This window comes from Acomys minous (genome assembly GCF_964271855.1).
Source record: "Acomys minous genome assembly, chromosome: 9".
Classification (NCBI taxonomy): domain Eukaryota; kingdom Metazoa; phylum Chordata; class Mammalia; order Rodentia; family Muridae; genus Acomys; species Acomys minous.
The window spans coordinates 29,211,493-29,231,584 of NC_140490.1; the positions used below are offsets into that span (position 1 = coordinate 29,211,493).

Below are 20,092 nucleotides of genomic sequence, written 5' to 3' on the forward strand. Positions count from 1 at the left end.
TACCCAGATCCGGGGAAGAGAGAACTCTGCTGAGAAACGGAGTCTTACAGATCTGTGGCTATCTTGAAACATCAGATTTCAACCTTAACCAGCAGAGTTCCACATTATTCAAAGAGTAAGACTGAAACGCCAGTTTAAAAAAAATGGTTCTTTTCAACTTGCTCTTCAAATCAACTTGGCCTGTTGGGATCACAACTATGGCTTTTAAGGTCAGAGACTGCCTTGTCCACTTCTTCCTTACTTAAAATGTGCTCAGCTTTAACTTTTACTCACTAGTAACAGAACCCAAATTTGCGGGGAGGAAATTATGCTTTCCTTCTCTTCATGCAAAGTAATAAATACTCACTGAGAAAGATCCAGGCACTTAAAAGTAGAAATACATTAAAACTGTCCACTGCATAGAATAAGAAGAGTTCTCTGCAAATATTCAACACTATTTTGTGTCCTCCATGTGCATGTATCATAATATAAAACTGGAGGCCTTGTTATATAGTTTAAGATTATACAGATTCCAAGTGTCAGCTTAGAGCTGAAAATAAAACCAAAATCCAACAAATAATGTTTTTATGTGTATGTTTATGTATGTACATATGAGTGTATGTCACAAGTATGTGGGATTCATTTAGACCAGTAGTGGAACTGGAGTTAACAGGAAGTTGTGAGTTCTGCGAAACAAACTTGGGTCTTCTGGAAGAACAGGAGATACTCTTAATCTTGCCTGAGCCATCTCTCTAGCCCCAACATCTTTGAAATATGGCCCCAAGACACGAAAAAGTTACACTGCACATCTTTCCAAGATAAGGCTAGTTCTAGGCCTGTGTACTGACCATCTGGCATCTAGAGAAATGACTTCAATTTGTATTCTATTTCATCATCGGTGTACCTAGAGAAATGACTTCATTTTTTTATTCTATTTCATCATTGGTAGAAAGTGGGCTATAATCACGTTCCTCATGAGGTTCATTTTACAAGCTTACCTCAATGTTGGATATACTTAGTAGAAACATGCTTCTGTGAAGTGTCAGTAGAAGTCACTGTCCTCTCACCACATGGCTCCCTGAATCATCTAGGCCAGTGACATCAAACTGCCCAGGAGTTTTAAAGTTTGAAACACATGTAGACTTGTTACTAAGGTAACACTACACAGACTGGTCATTTCCAGCTTTGATATTTTGTCTGTTGGTCTTTAAATGTTAAAACTGAAACCAGTGAAGGGAATTTCTGAATCCATTATCCTATGTCCCACAGAAAACTAAAGCTGGGAAAGAGAGGCTTCCTGATGCCACGAAGTTGTACACTGTTCACCCACAAGTTGCATGGGCCCCTTCAGATATATTCTAAGGGGAAAAAAAATGTAGGGCCACTATCTAAACACTGAGTGAATTTTTAAGCAATTATGCCTAGCTTCTCTAGCAAATGTTGAATGGGTTACATTAACTGTTCACTGTCAAGCTAAACGTCATATACTTCATGCCCAGATTCTATATGCAAGCTACCACCTGGCCCATTCTGGCAAACAAGTATGTTTAACTGGTAATGCATCTGTGTTACATCAGTAGCCTGTATTCGGGACATTTAGTCAAGTAATTCTTAACACTTATCTATGGTAGCTTTAATTCATAGAAAAGGTAAATTGGCATGAAGTTGAAATAATTTAGTTCCTTTTTAATACTTGTGAATGTTAAATACATGGTATGATTTTTTAAAAGCAAAGTAAGCCAGATATAATAATGCCACTAATTTTTCCAGGTACATTCAGCCATTTCCGTGGCTTAAAGACAGTTTTGTTTCTACTTTACAATTCCATCCAGGCAGCAACCACCTGAGTATTAACCTGATTCTCCCACTGGCAACTTCATGTACTGTGCACTTCCTTCTGTGCAGCAGATTTTACATTTCACCTAAAGCTCATCAGTTGGTAGGTTTGGCCAAATTAGAAATCTGATGAACATAACTAGACATCAAGGTGTTTGAAAGATTTAGAATTACTTTTCTTCCTGCCCTTGGCTTACCTGGTCAGTGCAGCAACCTTGCAATTTACTTTTGGCCCAAACTCCCAGCTCTTCTCTCTTCAGTAGTTGCTGGAGGCGACTCTGATGTTTTAGTTTTTTAAGAGAAAGTATTAATAGTGTTCAAGTCTCCTCCTTCCAGAAAAAAAATCTGACTTTGAGACTCATGAGATTAAGTTTCAACTTGGGTCCTGGAGCTTTGGCTGTATTAAACAAAGATAAAAAGGCCCAATAATTAAGTTTACAAGATCAGTGTCTAACTTAGTGACTGCTTGCAGCAACAAGAACATCAAGAATTTCTTAGAAGAGATTGAAAGTGGAGGTGGTTTACAAGACTGCTTTTGAAAATTTATTACATTTAGTGTGTGAACATGCATGCATGCATGCATGCCTATGGTGCATGTGTGGCTAGCTGACAACTTGGGGGAGTCTGTTAATCTACAATGTATATTATAGGGATCAAACTCAGGTCTTCAGGTTTGGCGGCAAGTGCCTGTCCCCACTGGACCATCCGGCTGCCCCAGGAAGAGCCTTTTTATTAGGAAATGGAAAGCAAAAAGACATGTTTGAAGTGAGAGCCTGACAATGCAGGAAATAGGAAGAGGCCAGCATGCCTTTTCCTTCTGGGATGCTGCAATGACCTAAGTGGCCAGATGCACAGACCCAGGAAGTCTCTCTGGGCTTTAACAGTGACCTGTAAGTCATTATAAGCATCTTTGTAAGGATAAAGGCTCATGACATCTCTGTCCGCGCCTCCTGCGCAGCAAGTTTCATGAATAACTCCACATTCCTCACACCTGTATCCTGTTTCCACATTCTTTACAGAGAGCATTTCTGCAGTGGAATCCAAAAACTGCTAGCTCTGCCCCCTGAGACAGTTTTTTAACACCCAGGGTCAGATGACCTGCAAAGAAAGGCATCAAGAAAGGACTGGGTAGTTGAACCTTTTCTTTGATAGCCTGGAGACATTGTGACTTATCCATAGGGGATTTGTTACTGGATCATCTCACTAACTGATCAGAGAAGGAACTGGTAAGTTCACGAGGCACTGAGGGGTCAGTCTGTTTGGCTAATTCATGTAGAAATGAGTTGCTTCCTTTATTTTAAGCAGAAAATTTAGAATGACTTTTTATCAATACAATTCTGTTGTACTCTGAATATAACTAAAATGTATTTGTATGGCAGGTAAGGGGCGGGGCATAAACAAAAACACAAACAATTGAAGAGACCGTATGAGCTCCAGATTTAAAACCCGTCTGGCAGGTAAAAATCTAACATGAACTTGACTATACGTATCAAATTCACAAGTGAGCAAGCTTAAGTAGAGTGTTGTCGCTTCACTACCAATGTCTCCAATCTGCTCCATATACAGGATCAGGCCAGGGTACAAACACTGTTTATACAGGGATTGATTTCACCCAAGGTAGAGAGAGCTGTTTGTCCAAGACTGGGAAGACTGTAAGGTCTGTAGAAGATCCAGCCCGTGATGGAGGAAGGCTAAGCAAAGAGTGTCTGACGTAAAGCTGATGGGAGAAGTACTAGACAAGGCGGAAACATGTCAAGTATTTCATGCAGCCAACCTCATTTTATTGAGAAGTCCTAATTTTATTGCCCATTTAGTAACATGTTTGTTCAACAAACTACTTTCTCATAAAGCAAAACACAACCTTTTCTTATAAATAGTATAAATTATTTTATTTACAGAAACTTGTTACAAAACAAATAGACTATATATTTCTTCTCTCTTAAATATCCAAAGTAATTTTCTATCCCTTGACATTTGTTCATTTCTGTGCAGCAGCCAACACAAAGTCCAGCTGAGATGCTCTTGATTATGTCTGTTCACACAGTTAACACAGGAGACTGCTTTAATAACCAAACTCAACAAAACAAAACAAAAACACAAAAACACAGAACAAAAGAAAGAGCAAAATTCTTTCAAGGCCCTGCATTCACACTGACAGTATGTAGTGCTCATTTAAGTGATCTGAAAAGGTAAAATGCTTTACATAAGATGTAAAAATGATTATTTTCTTTTAAACAGTGAAACTTTTAACAATCATTTTTCAAAGCCCAACTTTTCCCCAACTCAGGACAGAATGGAGACATTAAGAAATCCCTTGGCAACAGAACTCTTACAGGAAGACAGCTGCCTTTATAAGTTACATTTTTTTTCAAATTAAACATTTTTCAATGTTCTCAGAGGTACTTCTTGTATTTTTTAATACAAAATATTTTAAATATCCTATCTTAAACTCTGTATTTCATGAGGGAATAACAAACAGCTGCTGGCTGACAACAGTTTACAACCCTTGGTGGCACTGGGCAGTCCATTGCCAGTTAAATTACTGTGAACCAAAAGTCTTAATTTTAAAATACCTTATAAAAATTACCAGCCTTGGTGGCTTTTAACTTCTCCCTTAAAACTTTAGAAATAATATTTAGGTGGAAAAAGCAAACTCCAGAAGTTCAACTCAGCATTCAAGTCTTTAAAGAGTATCTGTCTGAGCTTAAACTAGGTTCAGGCACTTTCAGTTTTGTTTTGTTTTGCCCATTAGTTTTAAACCACATTACATACTAATAACACAAGTGTGCTCAGAGTGTTATCATACGCATACAAACGTGTACACACACACACACACACACACACACACACACACACACACACACACACACAAACTAAACAAAGAAAAGCAGTGTGTCATTTAGTTCCGTGTAGTCTATCTGGAAATCAGGCAACTGAGTGAAGCCATGTCCACATCATCTGTATGAATCCACTCCCGAGACACTAACAGGGACAGAGACCTTCACAAAACAGAGGCATCCCTTAACTGTAAAGGAGGCAGGTTCTAAACTATTGGCTTGGCAGTGAACCACTTCAAATTATAAAAAGGTATTTATTTTCATTAATTAATAAATAAATACTAGATGATCTCAATTGTACCAAAACAGGATATCAGAAAAAAAGACCTGTGCAAAAATACATATTTAAATATGTACAATTCATTTTTAACAAAATATGTCTTCTGAAATAGGGATACTTCCATATTTATAATAGAACAAGAATTCCAAAATAAAGATACAAAAGTAGGTTTTTTTTTTCTTAAATAATTCTTTGTTCATCATTGCAGCACTTGTTTTTTATAGTTTAAGAAAACTGCAGAAGCTGTCATGAATTCTATTGGAAAGAATATAAAAAATTATCTTGGTTTTAAATTGACACCAAAGTCTGTCTAGAAACAACCCAAGCACTGCAAATTTGGTTTTTGCAAGTTAACCTAATTCAAAAAAATATTTGTACTCCCATATTTTAAATGGTCTTAATTGTTCATCATCATAAAAAGTAGTTGTCAGAGAAAATAAAATATTTGAACAGTCTAAACTTTAGTAGCACTGTTTAGAATATGTCTGTTTGTGGCAGGCAGAATCCAAAATGGCTTTTCCTAATCCCGAGGCTCTGTGTGTTACCCGGAGATATAATGAAGTTCAATTAAAACCCCAGTCTACGAAATCAAATTATAACACTCATTAATCTAAGTATCTACTTTATTCTGAATCAACTTCCTAATGTGGCTCCTATTCACATCTTTCGGAACATTACCTGTCTATAAATTCCATCACTAAAAGCAACTTAATTTATAACCATCAAGTCCCCTTGGCTCTGAAAATAAATTCTACCCACACCCCATTGCACTTGTCACCAAGTAATTACTATGTAAAATGACTTCCTCTCAGCCCCTTCCCACCGCTCGGATGGAACAATCCGACTGAACCGTGCTCTCTCCTTCCAGCTCTTCTAGCGCTAACTTTAAAACATTCGCTGACTGATTGCATAATACATGAATAAGATTCTGTTTTCCCTTCCTTAAAAAAATTCAATATTTTACATTAATTTATAGTTAAAGTATCTGCATAAAGTCTTTGTGTTCTTACATAATAAGAGTAAGTGTAGCAATTCACATTATTAGGCTGGTAACCAAGTATTTATTCATTCTCTCTGCTGTTGACTGAAATTCCCTGAAACTCAAGTTTGTCACCTAATAACTGTAGGGGAAAAGGATGCAGTGACTGGGCCCTGCCCAGACACTGGCCAGGACAAGGCTAAGAGCCTTGGGAGTTGTACTGTTTTGGCCACTCTGTTGTACTCTTCCTAAGCTAGAGGAGTTGGTTGTCTGTGCAAGAGCTGTTGTAGTGGCCTGAGATCATGCCCAAATTCACTGGTAGACATCTTTTCAAGCCATGTTTTAACACATTCAACATTCTTTGGGGGTGGGGTATTAAGAAATCTTAAGAGAGCTTTAAACATTACAGAAGGAAGATGGCTGTTACTCCCACAGGAGAGGAGGTGAGCATGAGCAAACACTGCTACCCTCACAAAGCCACCTCCCTCCACAGGCATGCGCACAAGGCTCTCCAAACCCCCTCAGCCCACCTGCATCAAAATAAACATCTCTAATGGCCTGAAGAAGCTGTGACACAGACATAATGACAACGGTACTTACACTTGGTTCTCCAAACAATATTGAAAGAGGAAATGGGAGTAATGCCTTGGAAATATTTAAGGATATTGTAATAACTTTAAAAAGGCAAATGTTAAAAAGCAGACCGAGTAAGACAACCAACCCAATCTGACACACTGCTCAACATGAAGCACTAATAAGAAGTCGGTCTCTTTGGAAATCCTTTAAGTGTTGCTTCACTTTATGATTTTCACCTCCCCAAATCCAGTGTCCCAACTGGCTTTTCATCACCCAACTAGTTTTCCTTGTCTCTCTTTCTATCTTTCTTTTCTTCATTCTCCCTCGTACTTTCTTTTTATCGCACATGCTTTTGTACCATGAAAACTAACCTTTTGAGATACTTTAAATTTAATATCCGGGCATCAGCAGCTTAAAACCAGTTCCTAAGTCTGAAAACTTGGTAAGCTTCTTATCCCAAATTACTTGAAAAGGGCTGGGCTACTGTATCATGATGCCTTGACAAACATCAGTATTCTGTTCCTGAACACTGCTATAAAAAACCTAAAGCCAGTATCCTCTAGGAGGCTACTCAGGAGGCACCTCACTCCCCTCTCTTTGGAAGGCCTCCAGGCTCCAGAGCAGGTACCTACCTGCTGGAGAGTGACCTACAGATGAGGATGTGTTCACAAAGCCTCTGGCGGAGGAGGAAGGAGAGTCTACAGTAATGCTCTTGCCAGAACATTCTTTGCGCCCAGCCAATCTACTTCAAGAGTGGCTCCATGATATGCTGCAAGTTAAAAAACACAAACAAAAAACAAAACACAAACAAAAACTTCTCACAGATTGGTAGCAAGCAGTCCAGACCACTTTAACACTGAGAAAGCAATCCGGTGGCTGAACTTGATCCAGTGTCCTTTATGATCCTCACTGTTTCAGACACAGCTTCAGGCAAGCCTTGTCAAACAGCCACAGGCTACCCTGAAGGCCCACACAAGTTTGGGAAAAGAGACTCAAAGGCATCATGGAGTCCAGAGTGCTGAGGAGAGGTGTAACTTGTCTTCAAAAAGGTCTGGAGTATTCCTTCCAGTGGTACTGTCAGCTGTCAGGGACGTGCCTTTGGCTTTCAAAAAATAGGGAGTGAGGAAATAGGTAAGTAAGTGGCGAAACGTTTTGTGTTTCTGAGTATACACAAGGATTTCCCACACTAAAGTCCCACTGACCTGTTGGCCGAGGGAGAGCCACCACAGAACCAGTCTCAAGCTTTGTAAAGACTTACTTCAGAAAGCCGGCAACAAGAGACAGCTGTCACGGTTTCCAGCTCTCGTATTTGCCTACTAAGTTTTCTTTTTTAAATTTGTGTCCTTGAATGTATTGTAGGTTGTGAATTCAGAACAGAACTAGATTGCTAACACACAGATGTGGTGGTTACACCCAAGGCCCCGCCCACAGCACAGGTAGGGAACTCTGCCCTTCCGGTTGGTAAATTAAAGTCTAGAAGCCAAGAACAGACTTGGGGCTGGGAGAAGGACTACCAAGTGCCATGTCTTGGGCCTCCTATGTCTCTGTTCAAAGACTAGCCAACCCAAGCAACACGGTTTAAAATTGTTCTCCACAAGAAACACCAAGTAGGGATTCCTACTTCTCCAGAAACAGTCTTTACTTAGTTATTTTTGTGTAGCTCTGGCTGTCCTGAAACTTGCTATGTAGATCAGGCTAGACTTGAACTCACAGAACTGCCTGCCTCTGTCCCCAGAATGCTGGGATTTAACAATTATGTCCCCATACCCAGTTTTAGGAATAGTGTTCTTAAAAGTGCTTTTATGTCAAGAGTTCCTCTGAGATCATCTGCAGCTGTAAATCCTCCCACTGTAAAGCTGAGAACACTTTGTAAGGATCACATATATCCTCTAATTGTAAGCCACAGGTTCCCTAGGGTGTGTGAAGTATAGTTACAAACAAACAAAGCAAAAACATCCTCAACAGAAGAAATCTTTCTATAACATAATCTTGAATTGAAAGAGATTTTAAGAATCCAAACTTAAGACTGTCTGTCTGGGTCTTCCTAGAAGACAATCTGAACACCATGGTAAAGGCAGAGCAAAAATTGGCAGATCATAAGCCTAATTGTCCAACAGATATATAGTCTGTAGCAAACTTTTAAAAGGGGGGCAGAGGAGCAAATTCACATGCAAGCCTACCTCTGCAATTTCTCTTTAAACTAGAAACAAGATAGGGAATAGCTGCTCCATGTTGGTGGGTCAATACTCCACCCCCGGATCTTTGATGAGCACTGTTGTCCCTGATGCCTCCCATGTCCACCTCAATCTTCATCCCTCTCACTAGTTACTTGCAGGGATGAATAAGGTCTACACAAGACTAATGACCTAAATAAGGCAAATGAAGGGTGGATGTGACAACTTCTTTTGTCACAGTCTTAAGCCCACAGGATGCCACCCTTGGGGAGTTTTGAAGGATGAGTGTTATATTATTTTGTGCTCTGTCTGTACTTCCGCTACAGGGATCACAACTATGTGGGTAAAATAAGTAAAAGCCAAATTCACATCTGCCTAAGTACTCACTCCTGCTCAAAAAGGCCAAATTTAACCATCTAACTTTGAATTTAAGTAGCTATTTCCTCCAATAATTTTGACATTATCAATTCACACAAATTTTGGAGAAAAGTAAATTACAATAGGAAATGCCTTGGCAGTTTCTGAAAAAGCCCTATGCAGTTAAGTTTGGAGAAGAAAAAGGGAAAATAACATAAAAGAAAGCCTCACTTTTAAAGTCAGGGCTCTCGGGTGCTGCTGCTGCAATTTCTGTTTGTAAGCAAGGAGAGAAGATATCCTGATGAATGAAATAACAAGATGAGAGATGAGCTGGAAGTTAGGGTAAAAGAAGCTGGAAGAAAGAACTACATGAGAGAGAGAGAGAGAGAGAGAGAGAGAGAGAGAGAGAGAGAGAGAGAGAGAGAGAGAGAGTGTGTGTGTGTGTGTGTGTGTGTCTGTGTGTCTCTATGTGTGTGTGTGTGTGTGTGTAGAAACCAACAAGGTTGGGGAATAGACAAGATACAGCACAAGCAAGTCACGAGCACTGAACCCAGCAAGCTGCCTCCTCCGGAGAGAACGCACAATACACCTCTTCTTAAAGTAGGAACTTGGAACAGGTTTCAGGCTTCAGCTGTGCCAATACCTAACCCTGTTTCCCTGCCTCCCTTAAAGCAGGGAGGAGAAAATATGGGTGCAATTTAACCAGAATATCTGAAATTGCTCAAGATGAAAAACATTTCAAGCTCTTCTTTTAAAGATGTGACATCACTGCTTATTAGATCAGTTTGATTTCAGACTGGCTTTCTTCGTGGGAACTCTGCAGATTGAAAACGATCCCTGCTTCCCTTGCTGACTGCACCAGGATACCAGCTCTCCACATCTGCAAAAGGAACCCCTTCTAATTTGAACTTGGCTGTCATGTTTGGTGCTTTCTGAGGCCTAGATGCTAAGTGCATGTTTGGTTTCCCTATTCTGGAACATCTTTGAAAGGTATTAGACGTTCTGTAGAGATTTTCCCCTTCACATGGACATGGACTCGCCTTTGTTAAAGATTACCGTGAAAGCCGGGCACTCATATAGGCAGATCAACCAACCCAACCACAGTCTTCATAGCTGGCAAAAGTCCCCAAGAAAGAGCTAAAGCACACTTCCGGAAATCAGAGTCCACTTCGTACCTGATGAAGGAGGGAATTGTTCGTCAGGCCTTGAGCCCCTGGGATGATGCCTGTGTGTTTCATGTGGACGTTGTTCATAGCTGGCAATTTGGCAACCTTTGTAGGTTTGCTGCCACTGTTGCCGACGTTGCTGGAGCCTGGAGAGCATTTTCTTTTCTTTCCTATGAGTTTCTCTAGAGGAGTGTGTGAGTGTGAAAAACTGCCCTGGGAGGTGACAGGCAGTTCATTGGGTTGATGAATGAATGGGCCAAGAGAAAGAGTCGAGTCACTGCTGTTTACCATCACACTCATTCTCTTGATGGACTCTGCAGGGCTCACGCCAGGGGGACCCCGCCCTGCCTGCTCATGCCGCAGGCTCACCGAGTGGGCTTTATTTGTCACGCAGTTGAGGCCAATGCTATGGGAAGATGTTGCTGTTGACAGGTATGGAGCCCCAGAGTGAGCCACACAGTTTTTCCTAAAAGAGTCCACGGAATGAGACGATGACGAGGAAGATGACGAAGAGGAAGAATGAACTAACAGTGGGGAACTGTTTTTGCGTTTCTTTCCTGAGCCACCACTGGTACTGCTACTGGCATTGTGACAGTTAGTACTGTTACCAGAAGACTCCTTGGGTCTTACAGACTTGCTAGGTTTCAATTTCTGAGGTTTTCTGGACAAAGGGGAGGAGGGGACCGCAGAGAGGCCAGAAGGTGTGGAGGGGGATGAGGATGAAGCGGGTACTTGTCGGGATTGCATACTGCACACAGGATCCATCGCCCCAGAAACAGCAGGCTGTGCATTTAGAGTGGTTCCATGAGCCGGTACCGATTTGCTATTTGGGGAGATGCAGGTGGACGGCAGCAGAACTGGGGATGCAGAGACAGTGGTTGATGCAAAACAGCTGATCCCACCTTGTGACATCGTCACAGAATTTGTCCGATGAGGAACACGGGCAGAAACAGGTAATGTGGTACAGGGCACTGGTGGGATTTTCCTGTAAAAAGGAGATACCATGGATAACAATTACCACAGCTGGCCACAAATGTTCACCATAATTGCCATGGATGGTTACAGATAGGCATCCCTTTATCTTTGGCACTGAGAAACATACCTTCATCACAAAGATCAATCCAATATACAAACCCAATCCAGATATATTTTTCCTTCCAATTCTTTATGGTTCCTGGGGACCCTGGAAAAGCACTGTGTATGCCTAACTGCTGTTAAAACCCTAGCTCCACACTTCCACCGCTGATCCCTAGCAAGTTATCTTCCTATGCTCTAAGCACATGTCACAGTGTAAGAACTCCTGCATGTCCTCCGCTTGGGCCACTGTCGTTAGTTCTGACCTCTGCTCATCACTTCCTTATGAAGTCTGCCCTGCCTTGTTTCTGTCTCTTTAAGGCCCTCTGTTGCTAGAGTTTGTAAGACTGGAGGTGACTAATATGTGACTGTAAATCATTTACTCCTTTGCAGATGTTGTAACCCATTGCTTATATACCATCTCATCCATAAGGCCTGGACTACAGTATTCTAACTCTGAGGAAATTCAAACAAAAGTAAGTTAATTAAGCAATAGGCAAGTTGAAACTATGGCCCAGGGCAGAACACAGGAGATAAATCCAAAGGGGACTTTGTTGCATGCTATAACAAAGTATTTTGTTTGTAATGTCTGAACAAAGCACTCAGTGGGGGATGAGAAATCTATTTGGAGAGTCAAGCACAGAGAATTCCAGTTTTATTTTAGCTGAGTTTTTTTTTTTTTAAATGTGACAGTATGAAAAACAAACAAACAATCCAAGAGAACCTAATAAATCCGACAGCAGCTAAAACTCAGGTGATAACAGATGGGCACAGGGGTGCAGGCCTATGGTCCAGCAACTCAGGAGGATGGAGGATGCTATCCCTTGAGACCATTGTGAGTAGCATATAAGACCCACGCCTATGAAACAAAACCAAAATCAATGGGCTAGGGAAGGTTGGGTTAGGGCCATTCCACCTTAGCCTGCCTGGCGTGGTTCAGTCACAACCCCATGGGATTCAGTCTTCTCCACATTCAAGGGATAGATATGGCCTGAAATGTTGCCATGTGACTTCAAAGTATTTATCTCTACTTTAAAATGCATAGTGCACTTCTGCTTTGCCACTTGGCTACACATTATAAACATTTATGAAGCTTAACCCACAACCATACTTATAACACAGGAAATTTCAGGGAGTGCACACATACACCAGTCAGTTTCCAGATCTTTCTAGCAGACTGCAATGTGGACACCACACTGAGAAAGCCTGGATCTATGTTTGTGAGACACACTGAGATTATTTTAAAGTCCTGTTAGAAATGTGAATTCTTAGCAAGGCATGGTGGTACATGCCTTTGATGCCAGCACTCACGAAGGCAGAGACAGATTTCTGTGAGTTCGAGGCCAGCCTGGTCTACATAGTGATTTACAGGTGACACAGAGAAAACTCTGTCTCGAAAAAACAAAAAACAAAGAAAGGAAGGAAAGAAGGAAGGAGAGAGGGAAGGAGGGAGGGAGGGAGGGAGGGAGGGAGGGAGAGAGAGAGAGAGAGAGAGAGAGAGAGAGAGAGAGAGAGAGAGAGAGAGAGAGAAATTTAAGTTCCCAGGCCTCAACCCAGACAACTTCAGCAAAATCTATCTCTGAACAAGGTACCAGACTAGCTCTCAAGTGGTTTGCTCACTGGATACAGTACCTGACTATGGCCACTAGGTGGCGCATGAGGCTGGGATTTAAAGACCCATCCTGTCTGAGATCCTGGGAAAAGAGGCACATGCAACTTGTGAACCTCCTGAAAAGATATGATTGCTTTTTCTTTTGAAAGCTCTAATAAGCTAAATAAAGCCATATAAATAAAGGCTAAATAAAGGAATATAAAAATAACGGAGCACTTTCTGTGGAGATAGGAAGGTAGGAGGCAGGGGAACTGACACCCTGAACTGTATGTAATACATTAGACTGACACCCAAGGCCCTTCCCAGATCAATATAGGGATAGGGCACACAGACATCACAGGAGCTTGGGTGAACTTTGAATTATGGCAATGCTCTGTAGAAAGGATTGGTCAGGCGCCAGCACTGCTCAGAGCACCAGGAACTGCAGAGCACTCATGTCAGGTTCACACTCTGTCTCTACTGATAACCCAATTATTATAATAAGCAGCTAAAGGGTAAGAGGACAAGAGTGCTGCTGCTTACATAGGGATCTTCCCTCAAAAAATAAATCCTGGCTTAGCCAGTCTAATAGGACCTGGAACACTGTGACAATACCCTGCATGCAGTGACCACAGAAGGCCTCTGGGCAGTTCCTGTCTGGGTAAAATGTGCTACGCTCACCCAGTGAACTTAGGGCTGTGAGGAAAGGATGCCTAGAAATCACCTTGCAGCACTCCTGCTTCAGGGAGCATTTCTACAATACTTGTGGCTGGGTCCCAATCCACATTCCTATCTGCCTCAAGCCTGTTGTATTAGCTCATCACTGAATCCCACATGTTCCCCACTGTTGCACTGACTTTTAAGAAAGTCATGCCAGGTGTGGTGGCACACTTCCTTAATCCCAGCACTCAGGAGGTAGAGGCAGGCAATCTCTGTGGCTTTAAGGCCAGCCTGGTCTACACAGTGAACCCAGCACAGCCAGGGCTATTACAGAGAGAAACCCTGTCTCAAAACATCAAGAACCAAAACCAACAAACCCCCATAAAACAAACAAAAAAATCAGAGGTCATCCATCTAGGGATGTATGTGGCTCAGTTGGTAGAGTGCTTGCTGAGCATACATCAAGTTGTATGTTTGATCCATAGCACCACAAAAAACAAACTAACTAACTAACAACAACAACAATAACAACAAAAAGGTGAGCCTGTAATCCCAGCACCCAAAAGGTAGAAACTGCAAGATCAGAAGCTCAAGGTCATTTTTGGCTTCATAACAAGACTGAGGCCAGCCTGGAATAAAAAAGTAGTAGCTACTGGGAAAGAAGGAAGGAAGGAAGGAAGGAAGGAAGGAAGGAAGGAAGGAAGGAAGGAAGGAAGGAAGGAAGAAACCTGCTTTTTCAGAAGCTCATGGCACTTGTGCACACAAGTTAGCTCTACTCCACTGATGGCTGTGGACCACTTACCAATGCGGAAAGGTTACCAATCTATTTGCTAATTGTACAAATCCAGGTCCTAACAGCAGTGATGGAAATACACTTTGACGAGAGACTAAGGCCCCATCCATTTGTATCTGACAGCCAGGAAACCAAGCCATGAAAGCAAATTGCCTATCATCCATTGAAAAGATGCACGATGCTCACATGGTAGACCTCGGATGAACAGGGATGACTTGAGGGTTCCCTGTAATAAAGTATCCCACGGAACGCAAGTTTTCCCAAGATGTTCTTTTAAACAATATTCTTGGGTCAAAGAGTTTTGGAAATGTTCTTCAGCATACAAAAATGTCCTATGCTTTGACGGTTGCAAATGTCTCTGAGAAGCGCTCCCATGAAAATAAACTTACTTGAAACGCTGAATTAAAGTTTTGGGGACAAGCATCTCTTTTGTTCTTATGATCTGTTTAGTAAACATTAGCATACATAATACTATACAAGATGTTTCGAGGGCAGGTAGTGCTTAGCTGTCCTGTCCAAGGCCTTGCATTCCATCCCAGCATACCAAAACCCCATGCTCCAAGACTCCTTTTCTTAAAACCTTTGCCAGCACCCAACAGCATCAAAGCTGCCTGACCCATTGGTCTATTGGGTCTTGTCTTATCTCAAACAAGTAATCGCCTCTTCTGACTGGGCAGCACCACACATCTGGTTTTTCCTCCTGAAACACAGCACTGCTCACACCATCGTGGCAGCTCTTCCAGACCCACTCACCTCAGATAGCTCCCCCAGCTGTTATTCTCCCATCTCAGCTCTGTTTGGAACACACTGCCACCTAGTGGTCCCAACACTAACCTGCTGTGTGACCCTGTATGTTAGGTTCATTAACTAAATATATTACAACAAAATTTTAAAAAGGATAATTATAGTCACATAGTGAAGACTTGTGAAATTCCATGGTTAGCAGCTAACAGTCCCTAGCACACAGCCAGTTCCCAGCAGGTCTTAGTAGCTACTTTTTTTTGTTTTTGTTTTCCCCAGTATGTCTCTGATAAGCTATAGTCTCTCTTTTTTTTTTTTTTTTTTTTTTTTTTGTCTCCCTAGATGCCTAACTATGTAATGTGGTCCTTATATGTGGGGGTCCTTCTGATTTGAGACCCTGAACCCAGAACAGGATGTAGGTGCTGAAAGAGTGAATGAAAATACAAGAGCAGGTATACTTTATTCCTATAAGAAGCCAATGGCCATTTCCCTCCATTTAGATAAGAACTTGAGGCCATCAGGATAACAATACATCATTGGGGCAGGTAGCTCACCCCCCCTACCCAACAAAAGGCACTTACTTCCACAGTTGTGCATTCAAATGCTTCTCTACCATGAGGTTTAGGGCACAGCGAAGGCGGTTCCACCTGGAGTCAAACACATAATAACCTCTTCCAATCTGCCGGCTCCCAAATGTGCAAAACTGAAAGAGAGCACAGCATGCACGCATGTCACCTCTGCTGCCAGCAAAGAGGCCAGGGATCTTTCACATTCAAGAAAGAAACAAGATACAAAGAATAGACAGAGCCGAAATGTTTGAGTACCAGAAGCTATGAAACACATGAGCAACGACGCCTAGCACGGCATTTTGGAGCAGAGAGAAGGAAATGAGGACAGAATGAGTACACAGCACCCTGAGCACTACATGTACAGCCATGACAAGGTCTCTGCCACCCTCTTCAGTGCCCTGCCCATGCTGCATTAGGGAGGCCACTGCCAGTGGATCCAGAACTTACCGATGCTGGCTGAGGATGATGACCTGAATAATGGCAGTCCAGTTTTTCAACAGACTCTTCTTTGTCATCACCTTCACCCTCCTCACTGGATAACCGGGAAACTGGCTCAGTGGCAGGCAAGGGAGGGTGTGGAGACTCGTGGCCTGGAGGAGGGTCAATGGGGGTACTCCCTCCTTGCTGAGCAGGGCAGCCTGGAGGCCTGAATGTGTAAACAATACAGCACAGCTCAGAACAGTACAGCACAACCTGCTCATCAGCAGCCTTAGCTTAGACACATGCCTAAAACTGTAGAGGATAGAAGAGGCAGGGCCCACCGGCCTGGGGCAGTATGCTGACTCAGGTGGAGACAGGCACATATCAAGTGTGTACACATGCACACACATACAGGTCTCCTTAGCATCACTATTCTGAGGTAAGTGTCTGCCAGACGAAAACAAATTCAGCTTATAACTATTCTTCCTTCCTAGCCATGTGGTATCTAGGTCTCTTTACCACTTTCCCCAAAGAAGAGAAACACACATGGAACTTAGAGGATTCTTTCAGTGACTGCTCCTCACATTTCACACAATTTTAACAGTGTCCTAGTCAGATGGTACTAAGTAAGTTAAGTGGCAAAGCATTCTAGTACAAGCTAACTCGACAGGAGTAGATAATGAGGTAGTACTACTTACTTCACAAGGTCAGTCTGAACATTACTTAAAGGCAACATTTTTCTTCCCACATCTATGGTGACCTAGTGGATTCTAGGTAAACCTTACTTTTCAGATGAGAAGTCTTCATTGAGAAGATGCCAAAGAAAGGAAACACCAAGAAATCTTGGTCTAACACTTGGCTATATTCTTGGAAGTGTCCACTGACCACTCTCTACCATCTTGTTTCTAAATTACAGGACTCATGCTGGGTTGTTCTGACATGTCCAAGCATATGCTTTGGTTATCTTGAAGGAGATGCTTCTAATCCCAAGGATAGTCTTTTACTTCAACTTGGTTAAAGAAGCACGAGGACACGTGTATTCTCTCTTCACTGTCTCTTGGGCTGTGTGCACAGTAAATTCTTGTTAACGCACCCTGAGCCATTGCGTTCTATGCTGCTAAAATGCCTACTTTATGCTCAAGATAAAGACCCAAATGAGTGAATGGAAACCCATGTTGATAAACAGATGCTACTAAAACTAAATGCTTATCCACAAGCTTTCTCACTATATAACTGGCAGAAAATAAAAAATAAATGGCTAAAGCCACCTGAAACATTCCTACTAGGAACCTGAAGGCAAGGCCCAATCTCAGCTCTGCTTAACAGGGTTAAGAGAAACCTGGCACAGAACCACCATAGGGCAGGCCAATTCTAGCTTTACACTAGTGTGTCCATCTATAACTATGAGCCCTTGTCAAAATTTACTGAAGTCTTAAGCAATTTTAATAGTAAAACCCAATTTAAAAACTACTAACTCCATTCTGACACTGGTGCAGATGGGCCTTCTTGACAGCACAGACGCACAGGAGGTGGAGGAGTACGCAGGTGTGCTGTCTACACACCTATTACCTCAAGGCAGGGGTCAGAGACAGAGGCCTGGCTTACCTTGGAAGACTAGGGGTATGAGGTTTCGGTTTGCTAGCTAAGAAAGGCTTTGATTCTGAAGGAAGGTGTGGCTCCTGTGGCATCCTGGGAGGGGTGGGATGCGGGTCCCTGAGAGGATGTGGTGGTTGCTGAGAGTCCGGATGGCGATTCGATTCCTTTTCCCTGGTTTTGTTTTTGTGCTCGGCTAATAACACATCAAATCGTTTTCTTCTACCCTGAACTGCTCTCCGCTGGGTTAAGGAATGTGTCTGTAAGACACACACACACAAACACAGAAACCAAGCAATATCAATAAGAAGTTTAACATGCTGTATATCCCAAACCATCTCCCCATAACAGAGTAACCTAGAGCTTTGCAAGAATCAGACAGCTCCATATTTACTAAACCAAGATCCCTTCTCTTCAGTGAAGCTAGAATTACATACTCTAGCTGTGGTACCCGGGGTAGAACTGAGTATCAAATAGAACAAGGGCAAGTATTGTGCCACCACTGAAGTGACTCAGTTATCTCGGCTCGTATGAATTTCATTAAGAGAAAAAACCAGGATGATTTATAATTCTGAGTACTAATTTAAAACACATATTGGTAAAATATTATTTTAGTAACTGAGGATAAAAGTTAAAACACAATTGCTTTTCTCTATTCTAAGGAAGTAAGGCGTAAAGAGAGAATTTCTGAAATAGGAAAGGGGCATATAGACAAAGTGGCAATTCTGGCTTTATAAAAACCAACTAATATAAGGCAAGTCTTGATTACACCTTCCAAGAAAAGCCTCTACATACCAAATGCATTTGGTAACTAATGATGTTTCTAAACGCCGATTTTATCTTCAAGTACGTTTATGTATGCGTGGTCTATATGTAGATACCTGCATGTGAATGCAATGCCTCAAAGAAGTCAGAAAATTTGGAACTCAAGTTACAGAAAGCTGAAGCCACTCAAGGAATGTGCTGGGAAGTAAACATCAGTCTTCTGGAAGGGAAGGACATACTCTCAACAGTAAGCACCCTCCAACCTCTGGCACCTTTTGAAAGAGTACAGCAAAAGCCCAAGGCTACTCCCATCAGGAGATAAAGTTGAATCTTCAGGAGTGAAGTTAAGCCACTCTCATCAAATGTCAAGTCTTATTGCTGTAAAACCATTCTGCACAGCCTAGATCCTGCCCTCAGTCTGCTTTAATGCTACTGCCATCTGGGTTGGTACAAAAGCAGATGGACAGCAATCTCCCTGACTCCATTAACTTCAACAGCCTTGCTGTCTTTCTTTGAATACAGTGAATTAATCTAAACATTTCCATCTTTCTTTTAGGTTACAGAGTTCCAAAACTGATAGCTTCTGCATATGTACCCATGACTCCCTGCATGAAACAAAGGTAGCGATCTAAAGGTCTATGCAGTATGGTTACAACAAATTCAAGAAGCACATAGGGGACTCAGGCCTCAAACTTTCATAGGAGCTCAGGTAACTAGCCACAAATCTGCTCAGCACACACACTAAAAAGCAAGTCTGTCCAAGGTCTAACTTGGCACAGGTGTATTTTTCTCAATTTCTGGTAACATGTAATATATTTCCAAGAAAGCATCTTAAATGAAAATAAGAACTTTATTCTGCTCATCACTGTATCAGGATCTAGAGGTATACTTGCCATTTAGTAAACACTTCAAATAAAAAGCATAAAAAAGGCCTTTGCTAGAGATAAGGCCACTGGCTGCTCTTCCAGAGGACCCTGGCTCAATTACCAGCATCCATATAATAGCTTACAACCCAGGGGATCTGACAGCCTCTTCTAGACTCCACGGGTACTGCAGGCACATGGTGTACACATATAAATGCAATCAAAACAACCATACACATAAAGAATTGTAAAAAGCATATAAAACAATGGCACACCAACACACCTAGAAAGAATGAGTGTATGGACACCAGTAATGTCTGTTTCCCTAGGGTGATGTACAAAGGTCTCCTAATAGTTGAACATTTCTTGTTGCTTAGCACAGTAAAGCCAAATGAAGAAGTAAAGTTGATATTGTCCCAGCTCTATCTAAAGAGTAAACAGGATTTCTATGGAGCTTTGAAGCTGCTGAGGTTGCTTCAGACACAAAGAACAAGGGCCATATAAGCTGGCTCTGAGGAGCTTTGCGCGCTCTCAGACGCTTACTCGCTGGGAGTCCATGCACTGCCTGCCTTCCCCTCTTTCTCTTCAGCTTCCTGCGCCTCTTTCAGGCTCTAGTCTGAGGTTCTACGACACGATAGGGCCTTCACTTATATTTCCTAACCCCTCTGCCCACATAAATCAGAATTCAGCTTCATCCACGTTTCTGTGGCTGTGAGGCCTTCAAGCTTTCATACTTAGGCCTTCACAACTCAAGCCTCTTTCTTGTAGAGAAACCATCAGGGGTAATGTATTATATAGTGGTGATTATACTTATGAGTCATTAACTAAAGCTTTGTTTA

General features: G+C 41.9%; 1 protein-coding gene across 9 annotated transcripts in view; it reads right to left on the bottom strand.

Annotated features, from left to right (window-relative positions):
• Positions 1 to 3,677: 3,677 nt before the first annotated feature.
• The window catches only part of ATXN7 (ataxin 7), a 161,742-nt gene continuing 145,327 nt past the window's right edge, over positions 3,678 to 20,092 (bottom strand). For 8 of the 9 annotated variants that reach the window (XM_084797130.1, XM_084797127.1, XM_084797128.1 and 5 more), the window contains 5 exons: positions 17,638 to 17,885; positions 16,060 to 16,258; positions 15,625 to 15,746; positions 10,194 to 11,169; positions 3,678 to 7,589 (listed from right to left, as the gene is read on the bottom strand). In XM_084797130.1, the coding sequence (XP_084653256.1) occupies positions 7,572 to 7,589; positions 10,194 to 11,169; positions 15,625 to 15,746; positions 16,060 to 16,258; positions 17,638 to 17,885 (1,563 nt within the window). In that variant the 3' untranslated portion in view covers positions 3,678 to 7,571. Of the gene's footprint in view, positions 7,590 to 9,249; positions 9,317 to 10,193; positions 11,170 to 15,624; positions 15,747 to 16,059; positions 16,259 to 17,637; positions 17,886 to 20,092 lie in introns of all 9 variants that reach the window. The other variant, XM_084797132.1, reaches the window with a different exon arrangement.